Source organism: Trachurus japonicus, chromosome 21 (genome assembly GCF_045865225.1).
Source record: "Trachurus japonicus isolate A0001 chromosome 21, Traja_1.0".
Taxonomy (NCBI): Eukaryota; Metazoa; Chordata; class Actinopteri; order Carangiformes; family Carangidae; genus Trachurus; species Trachurus japonicus.
The window spans coordinates 34,945,255-34,961,896 of NC_140927.1; the positions used below are offsets into that span (position 1 = coordinate 34,945,255).

At 43.7% G+C, this 16,642-nt stretch overlaps 1 protein-coding gene across 3 annotated transcripts; it reads left to right on the top strand.

The window, feature by feature from the left end:
- Positions 1-2,132: 2,132 nt before the first annotated feature.
- On the top strand, positions 2,133-16,267 carry LOC146965690 (C-reactive protein-like). Of its 3 annotated transcripts, none has more exons than XM_085764244.1 (4): positions 2,133-2,202; positions 2,897-2,961; positions 3,092-3,308; positions 3,530-4,057. In XM_085764244.1, the coding sequence occupies exons 2-4, from the start codon at positions 2,913-2,915 to the stop codon at positions 3,933-3,935; spliced, it is 672 nt and encodes a 223-aa protein (XP_085620370.1). In that variant the 5' UTR covers positions 2,133-2,202; positions 2,897-2,912; the 3' UTR covers positions 3,936-4,057. The 3 variants fall into 3 exon arrangements, with proteins under 3 accessions (XP_085620370.1, XP_085620371.1, XP_085620372.1); XM_085764245.1 differs by lacking the exons at positions 3,092-3,308; positions 3,530-4,057 and adding exons at positions 11,789-12,002; positions 15,750-16,267 and having other exon boundaries at positions 2,148-2,202; XM_085764246.1 differs by lacking the exons at positions 2,133-2,202; positions 2,897-2,961; positions 3,092-3,308; positions 3,530-4,057 and adding exons at positions 11,625-11,684; positions 11,789-12,002; positions 15,750-16,267.
- The last annotated feature ends 375 nt before the right edge of the window (positions 16,268-16,642 follow it).

Here is a 16,642-nt window from a genome sequence, read left to right on the forward strand (position 1 = left end):
AGACAGGCAGACTAGTCCCTGTCTGCGCTCTGCTGCGTAATTACACACAACCATGTGGGTCTTCCTCTATCAGCATGTCTTAAAGAAGGGAGGAGCCTGTTGAGTAACGCACATTTCCTTATACAAAGCCTTGTCGGAATGGTGGGACGATAGCATGTCGGAATAGCGGTATGTCGGAATGATGGTATGTCTAAATGGCGGGATGGCGGAGTGGTGGGATGTCGGAATGTCAATGTCCTTTGCAAACAGACAGAGCACAGATACAATGAGACAGACCCATTACATGCACATTATTTACAGGTTTTGATTGACAGATTATCGAGGTTCAGGATCCAATCTACTGGTACCGACCGGCGAGGTGCCGGATCTTGTTCCAGCAGGTTCCGGCACAAATTAATCACTGGTTATTCAATACTCATTATAAACAAGGGTGAGTATATAGTGCTTAGTGCTTATATCCATAATGTCACTGTTTACTAAGTCAACATCTAGTATTAAAAAATAAAGTTTGTGAAGTGCCTGGGTGGAGCTGACCTGCTGACAGATGTGCAGCTGACAGATGTGCAGCAGCTGACAGTGACTTTCCTCATCACTAAACCTATTCTACCATCTGATCCTCCCTCGCTCACGTCTAGACGGGACGAAGTCTCCTGGACATATATGTACAGTGCTCAGCATAATTAGTACACACCCTTTAAAAGTAAGATTTTAATCAATATCTCAATGAACACGAGCAATTTGTTAAATCTTAACAAGACTGAGTTTTATAAAACATTTGTTTAACTCATAAAATTAAAGTAAGGTTAATAATATTACTCAGATTACAAAATTGCAAAATCTTTAGTTTTACTTAAATTAGTTGACGCAAACAGGAATACATCCCACAGCAAAAACTACCACATTTGGGATTTTTGTAGCATATGACCTGACATGATTTTGAAGGACAGCACCAAGTCTTCTAGTGTGACCGATGTGGTCTGACCTGCCCTGAGTGGGTCTCGAACCCGGGTCTCCCGCACCATGGGCAACGATGCAAACCATTTCGCCAAGAGGTCAATGACCACTTGGCAAGTGGGTTAGCATGTCTTGTATGGGCCAGTGAGTTTAACTTCAGTTGTCACTTCTCCTCACTGGTACCTCATGACTGTGGCTATACCTGCGGACCTCGTTACACTAGTACGGAATGAACTAGTTGGTGACACATTGCAACATCTATATTTTTCCATTCTTCAAGAACGACCGCTTTCAGAGCCTGGATGCTGGATGAAGAGTGATGCTCAGTGTGTGTGCAAATTTACATATTGTGTTTGCAATCAATGTAGCACATCTTTTCTCCTTTTCTTCTCTTCATTTCTAACAAACTTGTTTCAGTTTTTGCTGGAATGTGAAACCTGGTGCATGCCCAGTGTCTTTTCTCTCTCGCTTGCTTGCTCCCAGTCCGCATAATAAATTACTTTTATTATACATTTTCAATAAATTTCGTGAAAGGAGGGTCTGTATAATGTCGTGCAAAGTAAAAGGGATAGAATATAAGTTATATTATATTGAGTAGTTGGTAGTAATATAAGTATTTATGTGGCATAAAAGGGGACATATTATAAGTTGAAAGTCTTGCTGTGCGCTCAGCAAACACAGCCAGCACATAAACGTTGTCGGCACAAACGATTTAAGATGGTACTCTCACACCATAAACACAATAGACGATGAAACAAAAAACATGTACAAACACACTGTCTACTTGCTGCTGGTTACTTGCGTGCACATGCAACTGGACAACCTTCACTTTATTTTTCACTGATTGCTTCATTGCGTAACCTGACGATTGACATCTGTCAATCGAGTTTTTTTCCTTCCCCCCCTTTTTCTTTTTTCTCAGATTAAAATGCGTCCAAACTCAGGCAAACGGGAGATCTGCAAGTAACTCCATAGAGAAATAAAACACAGACAGAGCACAGATACAATGAGATCCATTACACAAAGATTATCTAAAGATTTTGATTGACAGATCCAATTAAATATAGGTAAACTGTGAACTGAGCCAGACGCTATCATCACTGTTTCTTTGGCTCTGGGCCTGCTGTTATTGTCAAGTGAGGTCTTATTATTTTTACATCAAGCGATCGAGGGGGCGGAGCTTCTGGGCTCATGACATAAAAAACCCCTCGTCTGGATCTTCAGCAGCAGAATCTTCACAGCGACACGGTGAGTACACTCCTTCATCCTTCACATACGACCTGCGCTGCTTCATCCAGATCGAAATGATAAGAAATAATTTGGTCATGTTTCCACTGTCGGGTGCTCAATGACATCATTACTGTTCCTATCTGATGTTTTGCAGAAAAGTGAATGTTTGATTTCGGACACTAACGAAGGGCGACATCATCGTGTTTTATAATTAATAACCAGAGTCACAGTAACAGATCAGCAGTTGGAAAAGCAGAACTTCCTGCTCAGGCATCTGTTCATAAAACACATCAGCCAATTGGAAATTCAAGGTGGATGCCATATCTGGTAAATGTTATTTTCAGCTATTTTCTTACATAAATGATCTTGTGTGTCAAATCAAACAACCAGGAGACAAATTCACTTCAATCAAATAAATGAAATAAAGTATATTTTTGCAAAAATATGGCTTGTTAACTAGCATTATTGCTAGCAAGCTAATGTTAAGTGCACAACTATAGTCCCTCGCAGACCTGTGGGTTAATAGCAAAATCTGTCATGTAGTTTTGCGTATTAGAAATTGTACAAGTATGGAGGCCATCTTGAAATTTGTGACTTTCAAGTTGTTAATCTGCTTTTTTTAATGACCCTGAGAGAAAAACAGACCAGTGTTGGTGTTAAATAAGATTAATGTGACTTCCCTTAAACAAGAGTGAATTTTCTCTTTTTGCAGGTTTGATTTTTTAAAGATGAGACTTTCGGTTCTTCTCCTCGTTGCTGTCTCCATGGGGACGGCTGGTAACTATTCACCTTTCCTTTGTGTCATTATTTGCTTCTCTGCGACTACAAATGCACATTTTATTTTTAGTTTACACGTGAATGAGATTGAACTTGTACCTGTGACTTATGCCAAACGTCTGTTCTTCAGGCAGCGTCGTCACCATCAAGACTTTGGTGTTTCCCAAGGAGACGAGCACCAGCGTCGTTGAGTTGACTCCTCTGAAGCCGATCGAGCTGAGGGCCTTCACCCTGTGTATGAACGTGGCCATGGAGATCAAGACCCCTCCAGGGCGAGACATCGTCCTGTTTGAATACAGGAGTCCAAACCGTGATGAAATCTCCGTGTGGCTGGAAAAAGACGGCAGGTAGATGTCCTCTCTCCACGACTCACAATGTTTTTATCTTTACCTGATGGTCTCCTGGTGAAAATCAGCCTGAACTTGTGTAGTCTGATCCTGCCTTAAGATGAATGGTTAACACAAACGTGAACACGGCTTTGAGGCCAACACATGTCGATGAGTTTGTCTCTATCAATGATATGTAACTGATGAAAACCCTCTCAGTACTTTCATGTCCATGTGTCCAGGTTGTCCCTCTACTTGGATCCAAAAGGTGTCTTGTTCGCACTCCCTCAGCTCGGGGCTCTGGAGACTCACATGTGCATCACATGGGAGTGCGAATCAGGAGCAACTTCTGTCTTCCTGAATGGGAGGAAGAGCGTGGCCAAAATCTACGGGAAGGGTCTCGTGGTCCCAGTTGGAGGGAAGGTTTTACTCGGTCAGGATGCTGACAGCGGCTTTGGAGCTTTTGAAGCCATTCAGAGTTTCGTTGGGGAGATCTCCGACCTTCACATGTGGGACTATGTCCTCTCAGGCAGCGCCATCCAGGGCCTGTACTCCGGGATGAGAGTGGAGAGAGGAAATGTCTTTGACTGGGAAAGAGTCGACATAAAGGTGGACGGGGAGGTGGAGGTCCTTACTCGTGAGCTGTAGGTTTAAAACCTGAGGCCACAATATAATCCTGTAACTTTGTTGAGTTTGTTGGTTAAACTGAAGTCAAAGTTGTTGATCTGATAAACTCTGAAAAGTCCAATAAAAACTTGCATTGAAAAAGATGTCGGTGGTGCAGAAATACTTAATGATGAACCAATTTTCAATGTGTCAACTATAGTGTGACTCTCAATTTCATGAACTCCCCAGAGCACAGAACTGGTGGACACAAATGCACAACACAGAAGGTTCAGAAAAAAAGGCAGGTTTTAATTTCAGGCAGAGTTCGGTATACAGACAGGCAGGCAGAGGTATCCAAAATAGAGAGGCAAAAAGGCAGGTCAAAGGGGCAAACAAGGTCGTACACAAAGCAGGCTATGACTATGGCAATGAAAGAAGCTGGGACGAGGACTGTGAAGTACAACGAACTGGCAACTAGACTGTGAGACACACAAGGTAAAATACAAGAGGTAATGAGGGAAGATGGGAAACAGGTGGGGAGAACACAGGGTTGTAGGATTGTGCAAGCTGAGAGAGTTGGCATTGGGAAGGGGAAGAAGTAGGCGTTCACTCCATCTCCATGAAATGCTTTTGCTTTTCTGCTGTTGCATGATCAACTTTATGCCAGTTCCAATACGCTGCTGTTGATGTTCTATGGTTTGTCCAATGTGGTAAATGTGCCAGTAAAAAATATTAAGGTACAAAGGTTAACAAGATTTGTAGGCAGAGGGTCGAGACTACAGGTGGAGGACTTGGATTTCTGTATGAAGGTGGATATTTCTGTGGTAGTGTGGAGATCAAAATGAGAGAATGAGGATATGAGAGGTGGAGCAGGAATACAGCAGTCATTGCTTTTGCGTGGAGGAGTTAGTTGATCATGAATGCTAACAACTTTGACATTGAATAAGTCCATAATTTTATTGCAGAGCATAGTAGAGTACATGTGAGAGGCAAGAGTGTCTGGGGGGGCGAGGTTGTTTGCCGCCGGGGGCCGTCGGGGAAGGGGAGTCCAAAGGGAGAGGTGGAAGCGACAGACACTTACACGCCAGGGCTCCGTATAGGAGCCTGCAGTGGAGAAATCAACTCAGAAATGTGGATAAGGGTGGCTGAATAGTAGGAAACTTACTGGCAGGGGCCTGAGACAGGCCTGTTCCGGTGAAATTGGCTCTTGATGAAATTGGCTTTTGATGAGAGATTAGGTCACAGCAGGTTGAAAACTGACAGCTGACAGGTATTTCCCTGGCTGTCAGGTGAGGTATAGTAAAATTACTCTTGGGGAGAAGTGGGTCTACAGATATCCCCGTCATTAAATACCAAGGCATCCCTCACATCACAGCCGGTGATAAGGCCAACATCTTCTGCCAAACCTTTGCAGAGAAGTGCACACTGCCTGGTGCCTCCAAGATCCCTCTGCCACAGTTCCCAACTTCTATCGGCCATGTCCACTTCAGACCCAAAGACATTAGGAACATCCTGCGCAACGTGGACCCAAAGAAGACATTAGGGCCTGACGAAACTCCAACAAGGGTCCTCAGAGAGTGTGCCGCAGAACTGGCCTCTTTCAACTCCTCTCTCCCTGTCCTGGGTGAGGGATCCCTCCTCTGTTGCTCACCCTGATGTTTCTCAAATTTTTCCCTGTTAAAAGGGTTTTCCATGGAGTTTTTCCTCTGTCAGTGAGGGTCTAAGGGTAAAGGATGTTGTCATGATGCCATGTAAAGCCCTTTGAGACAAACTGTAAAAATGGGTGATAATAAAATTACCTTGCCTTGCCTTCTCTCGAGGCTTATTCCCAAAACAATGGAGAACTGCTTGTGTGATTCCTATCCACAAAAGGGACTCAAAATCAGACCCAGCTAAATACTGTCACATATCCTTGCTCACTGTCATCAGTAAAGTGACCACAAACAACTTCAGAGTTACCTCCTCAACCACGTCCTTATCTAACATCCTGCATAGAGGTGGCGAAGGGTATGCTGTCGTTATAGACATCAAAGGTGCATTCAACCAGGTCTGGCACAGTGGTATTTGTGCAAAGCTTGCATCCAAAGGCATAACTGGTCAATTGTGTCTTTGGCTTCAGAACTATATCTCCAAGTAAAGTCCATATGGGTGTCTGTACACGTGTCCATATTGGTCCATCTTAAGTGAACAACAGCGTTCATTGAGATTTTGATTAAAATCGTACTTTTTAAAGGGCGTGTACTCATTTATGCTTATCACTGTACATATATGTCCAGGAGACTTAGCCCCGTCCTCTAGAAGTGAGCGAGGGAGGATCAGATGGTAGAATAGGTTTTGTGATACGGAAAGTCAATGCCAGCTGCTGCACATCTGTCAGCATGTCAGCTCCACCCAGGCACTGCAAAAATGTATTTTTTAAGACTAGATGTCTTAGTAAACAGTGACATGTTCCAAAGAAACACTAAGCACTATATACTCACCCTTATCTTTATTGTATTGAATTACCAGATCCGGCACCTATTTGATGGGATCTGTCAATTAAAATCTGTAAATAAACTGCGTGTAATTGGTCTGTCTTATTGTATCTGTGCTCTGTCTGTGTTTTATTTCTCTATGAAGTTAATCATAGATCACCTATTTGCCTACTTGAAATGATCATCAGACAATGACGCAACAAGTGGCTGCAAACAAAGAGGAAAGCTGAAAAAAGAATATAAAAGGACATTAAAATGCTCAAGCCCATAAAGTAAAGTAAACATATAGGAATCAGTTTCTATATGGTTTGTGGGGGTTTTTTAACAAATAAACTGAAAGGTAAGCACCTTGAGGAGTGATGCGTGTGTGACTTTGTGTTGTGAATTGATGAGTGTGTACTATATGGCGAATGAAAACTTGTAAGTCCCATCGTTGTGTGGGCATGATATGTGCATCAGTGCCCAAACATACAGTAGCCTAAATGTATCGATACTGTTGAAGTTTGAATCAGGTAACTCGTATAAGATGAAAGAGCAGGTTCTTAGGTAAAATAGTTTCAAATATAGTCATTTCATTGATGTTTATCTCAAACCACCATTCTGGTCCAGCTGGTCAAACACTGACTGACAGGGGTGGGGATGGTTGTAGCACCTTTTATCTTTGTTGTTTTATTAACTGTCATTAGGTGTCAGCCATCTTTTCTGGAGCTATACATGGACTATGGGCTACTTCTTCCATTCATAGATGTTCACCATTCACTGGTATTATCAGAAGATGTTCTTTAAGACAGCTTTCTAATGTTATGATAGACACCACTGTCACTGTTCTTCATTTAACCATCAGTGATGAGTTCTTTCTGTTCATACTGAACCACAGAAAGATGTTTTAGTGTTGGAACATGCACAATAAACTTACGTAGATGCATGTTTTTTTTGGTTTGGCCTCAGTTTTTAGCTTTTAATCTCACTATTACTATTGACCCCAGGTTGTGTTACAACCTACCCTGGTAGCGGGGTAGGTTGTAACAGTGGCACTCCTTGCATTTGACATCAAATAGTGAATTCTGTGATATAGATTGAGAAGTTTGAGGCGTTGCTATTTGTAGTGGACAAATGAGGGGACTTTGTGTCATAATTTGAGAGCCCTACCACGAAAGCGTTGCAAGTTATGGGAGCTGAGACAAAAAGTATCCCTTGTCTCCCCTAAATGAACTGGCAGCCAAGAGAAGATGCCATATATCTGGCATGCACAAAATGACATAGGAGAGAAAACTAGGCTATATGTTTTTTTTTTTTTTAGCTTTTTCATATCTGATATATTCTCATTTTGCTTGGAGGCATCATTTAAGTTTTTTTAAATTTTCATTCATTATATTCATATTTTATTTTATTGAGAGGATTTACAGTATGCTGGCTTTTCAAATTCATATTTCTGATCTGGACATGTGTGCTGCTCTTGTCAAGAGTCACTGTCGCTGTTTACTGGATGGTTATTTTTGATAGCCTTTAGTTTATTATCAACCCAGTGTTTTACAGTTGTTTTGCAGCCTCCACACCCACAGAGACATGTGATTGTGCTGGACTGGACAGCAGCCAAGAGAGTTACTAGGTTATGTTTTAATTCAATAATCATTATAAACAAGGGTGAGTTTATAGTGCTTAGTGCCTATAACCAACCTGTCACTGTTTACTAAGTCAACATCTAGTCTAAAAAAATCTCTTAAAAAATAAAGTTTTTGCAGTGCCTGGGTGGAGCTGACCTGCTGACAGATGTGCAGCAGTTGACAGTGACTTTCCTCATCACTAGACCTATCTGATCCTCCAGCTTTTATTTATTTTTTTATTTCTATTTTTTTAATCAATATCTCAATGAACACAAGAGCAATTTGTTAAATCTTGACAAGACTGAGTTTTATAAAACATTTGTTTAACTCATAAAATGAAGATAAGGATAATAATATTAACTAGAAAATTTCCTCTGGGGAAATTTTGAAAGGCCCACGGGGCTACTGCCGGTTTTACCATCTCTGTCAACATGGGAATCAAACCCACGATCTTAAGGTCAAGACAGAGCTGATCAGACACATGATCATCTTTCTATAAGCACTGATATGGAGGAGCTGTAATCACATTAGGTTACCTGTGTGTGTGTGTGTGTGTGTGTGTGTGTGTGTAACTGTAATCACATGTGTAACTGTAATCACATGAAGCTGGTTCTAGAGTCTGTGTGTGTGTGTGTGACTATGAGCTGCATCCTGTGTCAGTCTGATTTAGCTGTGTCTGTGTTTATAAACATTTAAACGAGCGCCAGGTGGATTGTTTATGAAGTTAACGAGCTCTGGCCTGAGGATCAAAGAGGTTACCACGGCGATAGAGACAGACAGAAACGTGGAGAAAAAGAGCCATTTTCTGCCTCTGCACCGGTCTCACATTTAGGCTTAGGGTGAGAAAACGGTAACTCCTATCAGAACAAAACACAGATCAACGTTGCTCTAAGGACTTACTGAAAATTTCGGTACGATTTGGTGTTTCTACAGTAAATATTTTGGCGACGCTGGCAGTTTTAAAACATCAGTCCGTTCTGCTTCTCTCAGAAAATATTTGTATTGGAGTCAATGAGGAGCAGAGACAGACGTGGCCGCACTCAGAGGCTTGTTCTGTAAATTCTGTAAGTCTCTCTGATATTTTGAACACATGATATGAGAGATAACAAGTTTTTCTTACAAATTCTGAAAAAATCATGTGTGTAGAGTGTAAATTGTGGCCGGGCTCAGTGTGGAAAGAGAAAAAATCTGGAGTTTTTCTGGCCTCTCTCCCACTCTAACCGATACTTACTTAAATTAGTTGAAGCAAACAGGAATACACCCCACAGCAAAAACTACTACATCTGGGATTTTGTAGCCTATGACCTGACATGATTTTGAAGGACAGCACCAAGTCTTCTAGTTTGGAATGAACTTGTTGGTGACACATTGCAACATCTATCTTTTTCCATGCTTCACGAACGACTGCTTTTAGAGCCTGGATCCTGGATGGAGAAAGATGCTCAGTGTGTTTGCAAATTTACATATCGTGTTTGCAATCAATGTAGCGCATCTTTTGTGCTTTTCTTCTCTTAATTTCTAACAAACTTGTTTCAGTTTTTGCTGGAATGTGAAATCTGGTGCATGCCCGGTGTCTTTTCTCTCTCGCTCGCTCCCAATCCGCAAAATAAATGACATTTTTATAAATTTTCAATACATTTCGTGACATTGCAAAATCCTGAAGGGTCTGTGAAATGTCCTGCAAAGTAAGACAGATGGAATGGAAGTTATATTATATTGAGTATTTAATGTTAATATAAGTATTTAGGGGGCATTAATCCGTGTACCCCTCGTTCAGAGAGGCATGGAACTTGCCCCGTGGACGTGCCTGAAAAAACAAGCCCGTCACACCGAATTTCCCTCTGTTGTATTCTTTATTTATTAAACCAGGCTAAATGTAGGCCGATCGGTTCATTGTAAATCATTTATTTATTGATGTAAATCTGGCGGTTTCTGTAGCTTTCTGGCGGTTTCGGCAGCGCTGCTCCTCTGTCCAGTTAATACCTGAAGCTTCACTGTTCATTTGAACAAACTAATGTGGCTTCCAGTTTCCAGTTACGACACCAACATTTATCTCCAAAAAAGAATTAAACAATCCGGCAGTAAATCTTAAAAAACCTGCGGGTAAGTTATGAGCTTGATTTCTCCCCCGGGATGACGACGCAGGCTGACCGTGGTCTCCCCAGGATGCCGTGGTCAACCTGAGTCGTCATCCCAGGGAAGATCGTGGCATCCCAGGGAGACAGCGGTCAGCCTGAGGACGTCATCGCGGAGAAGAAAGGGGAGCGAGAAAGTAATCACAGAAACCAAATTTTAAATATTTTTATTTTTGTTTTCTTATTTTTAATTCCTAGACGTTGTTGTTTTGTTTTCAGGTTTTCCATCTTAGTTTTGAAACAGATTAACAGAAAAACAGACCAATTGTTTTTGTTTTGAAACGGAAAAACAAAAGATGGATTGTCGGGCTTGCGTTGAATGAGATCCAGTTAGCCTAGCCTAGCTGGGCTAGTAGGTCAAGCTAGCCAGTGTTCCTGGTTCACCTGGGTCAGTGGTAAATGAAGTTGAAAGGCTTGCTGTGCGCTCTGCAAACTCAGCCAGCACACAAATATTGTCTACATACATTATTTAGCCATAACTGAGGACTTAACACAGAAATTATGCCAAAACTTAACCCTTGAACTCTCTGGACTCTGGACTCTCACAGTGTTTGGTCACTTCCTGTTCGTCTGAACCCTCATGCAAAGACAAAACCATCACACCATCTGGTTCTACGTGTGTAAACAGAGTAAACTCCCTGGTCTGTTGTAATTCTCAAGAAAAGCGTTATTGTTTGCACATCGAGCGATTGAGGGGGCGGAGCTTCTGGACTCATGACATAAAAAAGCTCTCGTCTGGATCTTCAGCAGCAGAATCTTCACAGCGACACGGTGAGTACACTCCTTCATCCTTCTCATACGACCTGCGCTGCTTCATCCAGATCTAAATGACAAGAAATAATTTGTTCATCTTACCACTATCAGGTGCTTGATGACATCATCACTGTTCCTATCTGATATTTTGCAGAAAAGTGTTTGATTTCAAACACTAACGAAGGGCGACATCATCGTGTTTTATAATTAATAACCAGAGTCACAGTAACAGATCAGCAGTTGGAAAAGCAGAACTTCCTGCTCAGGTATCTGTTCATAAAACACATCAACCACTTGGAAATTCAAGATGGCTGCCATATCTGTTAAAAATGTGTTCAATCAATTTGTTGACCAGAGATAACGATGACCTGGATGAATGACAATATCCACAGACATCTATTTTTTTTTTTTTTTTTTTTTTTTTACATAATGTGTCAAATCAAACTACCAGAAGACAAAAATTACTTCTATAAAACAAATTAAAGTAAATTTTCGCAAAAAATATGGTTTGTTAATGCTAGATAGCTAACCTAACAAGCTAATGTTAAGACAAGTACACAACTATATTCCCTTGCAGAACTTTAGGTTAATAGCAAAATCTGTCATGTAGGTTTGCATATTAGAAATTGTACAAGTATGGCAGCCATCTTGAAATTTGTGACTTTCAAGCTGTTTATCTGCTTTTTTTTTAATGATCCTGAGAGAAGAATTTAATAAGATTAATGTGACTTCCTTTTAACAAGAGTGAATTTTCTCTTTCTGCAGGTTTTTTAAAGATGAGACTTTTGGTTCTTCTCCTTGTTGCTGTCTCCATGGGGACGGCTGGTAACTATTCACCTTTCCTTTGTGTCGTTATTTGCTTCTCTGCGACTACAAATGCACATTTTATTTTCAGTTTACAGGTGAATGATGTTGAACTTGTTCCTCAGGCAGCGTCACCATCAAGACTTTGGTGTTTCCCAAGGAGACGAGCACCAGCGTCGTTGAGTTGACTCCTCTGAAGCCGATGCAGCTGAGTGCCTTCACCCTGTGTATGAACGTGGCCATGGAGGCCGACAACCCTCCAGGGCGAGACATCATCCTGTTTACCTACTGTAGTCCAAAGCGTGATGAACTCAATGTGTGGCTGTTAAAAGACGGCAGGTAGATGTCCTCTCTCCACACAAGGCCGGGTTCAGACTACACAATGTTTTTATCTTTACGTCTCTCGTTTATGCTGATTTCTGACCTACAAAAGCAAATGAGACCATCGGTAAAGTTTTTTAATACTTTTCCAAAGTTATTTGCTTAAAACTGCTCACAAAAAAGTTAAGTCTAGACCCTGACAAGCGAGCCAGATAAACATCTTTACAACAATACGTGCTAGAGCTCATGGGAAACACAGTATTCATTCCAGCAAAACTCTACCGCTTTGGTCCACAGGGGTCGCCAAAGTCATCAGAGTCAGAGTCAGAGTCAGAGTATCTTTATTGTCATTATTCAAGATAATGAAATTGTCTTCGGACCCACGGCTTAAAAACACAACACACAATACAGTAATAAATAGAATAGAAAAATAAAGATAAAAAATACAATTTGCACAAGTATGTGGGGGTAGCTGGGGACAGGGAAATAAAGTGCATAAGTGCCAGTCTGAGTGTATCTGGGAGGGAAAGTACGTGTGTGTGTGTGTGTGTGTGTGTGTGTGTGTGTGTGCGTGCGTGTGTGTGTGCGTGCGTGCATGCCACTACAAGGGGGCGATAGCCTTCACCGCTCTAGGAAAAAAGCTATTCTGAAGCCTTGCAGTGGTTGCCTTGATGTACCTGTACCGCTTGCCAGACGGCAGCGGTACAAACAGTTCGTAGCCTGGGTGGGTGGGGTCTAAGGTGATGCATCTAGCCCTCCTCTGGACTCGAGAGGTGTAAACAGAGTCCAGATCAGGCAGACGGCAGCCCACGATCCCCTGTGCAGTTCTCACCACCCGGGCCAGGTCCTTCTTGTCCCCTGCCGTACAGCTGCCGTACCACACCGTCATGCTGAGGCACAGGATGCTCTCAATAGGCTATATGCCCAGCTGGCTAAAAACCAGGAAGTAGTGGTACTTCCTGGTTGGTACTTTCTGAATTTCAGCCAGCCAGGTGTGTCTGATTATTGTTTTGAGGTCAGACACACCGGGATTAATCAGTTTGGCCAATCATGTACAACAGGAAATAAAGGAGCTGGCTGAAATTCAGGCAGTACCAACCAGGAAGTACCACTACTTCCTGGATTTTAGCCAGCTGGGCATATAGCCTATTGTTGCTCTGTAAAAGTCTGCGAGCAGTTTGGAGGAGAGACCAGCTCGCTTCAGCCTCCTGAGGAAGAAGAGCCGTTGTTGGGCCTTCTTCACCAGGAGTGAGATGTTCAATGACCAGGAGAGGTCAGAGGAAATGTGGATGCCCAGGAACTTGATGGTGTCAACACGCTCCACCGCCTCTCCCTGTATACAGATCGGGGCATGTTGAGTCTTCCTGGACCTCCTAAAATCAACTATGACCTCTTTGGTCTTTGCGGTGTTCAACATAAGGTTGTTATTTGAACACCACTGCATCAGGTGCTGGACCTCAGCTCTGTAGTGGGTTTCGTTGTTGTCTGACACGAGACCCACTACGGTGGTATCATCCGCAAACTTCACCACCATGTTTGAGGGGTGGATGGCAGAGCAGTCATGTGTGAAGAGAGTGAAGAGGGCGGGGCTTAGCACACAGCCCTGCGGCGTGCCGGTGTTGAGGATCAGAGGGGAAGATGTTGAGTTCCCTATCCGCACCACCTGAGGCCTGTTGGTAAGGAAATCTTTGATCCAGAGGCAGAGTGATGTTGTCAGTCCCAGGTTGTGGAGCTTCGCGGCCAGCGTGTCCGGTAGGACGGTGTTAAAGGCCGAGCTGAAGTCCACAAATAACATCCTGACATATGTGTTAGGATGCTGCAGGTGAGTCAGGGCTGAATGGAGTGCTATTGAGACGGCGTCCTCCGTGGAGCGGTTCTCCCTGTAGGCGAACTGCAGGCTGTCCAAGCCGGCAGGGATAACGTCCTTTAAGTGCTTTAGGAGGATCCTCTCAAAGCACTTCATAACGACTGGGGTCAGAGCAATTGGGCGGTAATCGTTGGGGCAGGTGATGGCTGATTTTTTGGGCACAGGCACAATAATGGAGGACTTGAGGCAGACAGGGACCTTACACAGTTGCAGGGACAGGTTGAAAATGTCCAGAAAAACTTCTGCCAGTTGGTCAGCACATGACTTCAGGGTGCGGCCTGACACCTTATCTGGGCCTGCAGCTCTGTTGGAGTTAATTCTCCTCAGGGTGGAACTCACTTGATGCAGCTGCAGGACGAGTGGTTGATGTTGCGCCTCTAGCTGAGGTAGGTGTGCAGTCTCTCTGCTGTTCGGGGAGTCAAAACGAGCAAAGAATCTGTTTAAGGTGTCAGGCAGCGTGGTGTCATGGCTTACCTGCTGGTTACTGCTCTTATAGTCTGTCAGGATCCTGATGCCTTTCCACATATTTCGTGGGTTGTTGTCCTGAAAGTGCTCCTCAATGCGCTGTTTATACCTGTACTTCGCCAGTTGGATGCCCTTTTTTAGTTCCTTCCGGGCGCTGCTGTAGGCCAGTCTGTCTCCGGATCTATAGGCGGCATCCCGAGCTTTGAGCAGGGCCCTCACTGTACTGTCCACCCATGGCTTCTGATTAGGAAATGCCGTGATTGTTTTTGTGGGTAGGACAACATTAGTGCAGAAACTAACATAGGACAGCACAGATGACGTGTATTCCTCAAGATCAGCACTCGCCTTGAACACTCCCCAGTCTGTGAGCTCAAAACAGTCTTGTAAGGCTGAAGAAGCCTCCTCGGTCCAAACCTGAATTGTTCTTGAGGTGGGTTTGGTCCTACAGATCAAAGGTCTATAGGCAGGGATCAGCTCCACAGTGATGTGATCTGACATGCCGAGGTGGGGGGCTGCTGCAGCCTTGTATGCTCCAGGGACGTTGCAGTAAACTTGGTCTAGTATATTATTGTCTCTGGTCGGAAAGTTTATGGACTTGTGGAATTTGGGGAGCACAGCCTTTAAGTTCACATGGTTGAAATCCCCAGCCACGATCACAGCAGCCTCAGGATTCACATTCATATTACTGCTTATCAGGCAGTACAGCTCCTCCAGAGCTAGCTTAGCATTAGCTCGTGGTGGTATGTAGGCTGCTACAATCATGACAGAGGTAAATTCTCTAACCAGTTTGAACGGTCTGCACTTCACTGCCAGATATTCCAGATCAGGGGAGCAGAATGTTCCAATAATGTTCGTAGCTGTACACCACGAATTGTGAATGTACAGAGCCAAACCTCCACCTTTGGTCTTGCCAGATGCTGCAGTCCTATCGGCCCGGAACAGAGAGCGCCCCGCTAGCTCCACCGCTACGTCCGGGATGTTGTTGTCCAGCCAGGTCTCGGTGAAGATCGCCACACAGGTCTCCGTCCTACGTGAGCTGATCCTCAGTCGGATCTCGTCCAGTTTATTGGCGAGTGACCTGGCGTTGGCGAGGAGGAGACTGGGCAGCGCCGGTCTGTGAGGGTTAGCTTGTAGCCTAGCACGCAGCCCGCTCCGCTTGCCCCGCTTTTGTTTACGGTGTCTCCGCCGTCTCTTGGGCCACAGGGGAGGGAAGGTAAGAGTCCGTGTGGTCCGCTGCAGCTCTGGTGGAATAAAATCCAGTTTTGGGGGTTCGCAAAGTTCACTTTTCCCCAACTTCCAAAAGTTGTTTGTAGGGGCTTTAAGGAGAATGGTTATTAACACAAACATGTCGATGGGTTTAAGGTGAAATCAGGTCTGTAACTGATGAAAACTGTTGAAAATGCCTAAAAGTGCTTTTATGTCCATGTGTCCAGGTTGGCCCTTTACCTGGTTTCAGGTGGTCTCTTTTTCACACTCCCTCAGCCCGGGGCTCTGGAGACTCACATGTGTGTCACCTGGGAGTCCAGTTCAGGTGCAACTTCCTTCTTCCTGAACGGGAGGAAGAGCTTGGCCAGGATCTACAGGAAGGGTCACACGATTCCATCTGGAGGGAAGGTTTTCCTCGGTCAGGATGCTGACGGCGGTTTTGGAGGTTTTGAGGCCCATCAGAGTTTCGTTGGGGAGATCTCCAGTGTTAACATGTGGGACTCTGTCCTCTCAGCCAGCTCCATCCAGGACCTGTACTCTGGGAAGAGCGTGCAGAGAGGAAATGTGTTAGACTGGAAAACAGTCGACATGAAGGTGAACGGGGAGGTGGAGGTCGTTACTCGTGAGCTGTAGGTTTAAAACCTGAGGCCACAATATAATCCTGTGACTTTGTTGAGTTTGTTGGTTAAACTGAAGTCAAAGCTGTTGATCTGATGAACTCTGAAAAGTCCAATAAAAACTTGCATTGAAAAAGATGTTGGTGGTGCAGAAATACTTAATGATGAACCAATTTTCAATGTGTCAACTATAGTGTGACTCTCAAGAGTCATTATTATTATTCCATGCAGTAGAAAGGTAGAACTTTGTATTAAAGGGATATTCTGGTGTAAGTTTAACCCATGGTCTAAGTCACTGACAGGCAGAGGTATCCAAAATCGAGAGGCAAAAAGGCAGGTCAAAGGGGCAAACAAGGTCGTACACAAAGCAGGCTATGACTATGGCAATGAAAGAAGCTGGGACGAGGACTGTGAAGTACAACAAACTGGCAACTAGACTGTGAGACACACAAAGTAAAATACAAGAGGTAATGAGGGAAGATGGGAAACAGGTGGGGGGAACA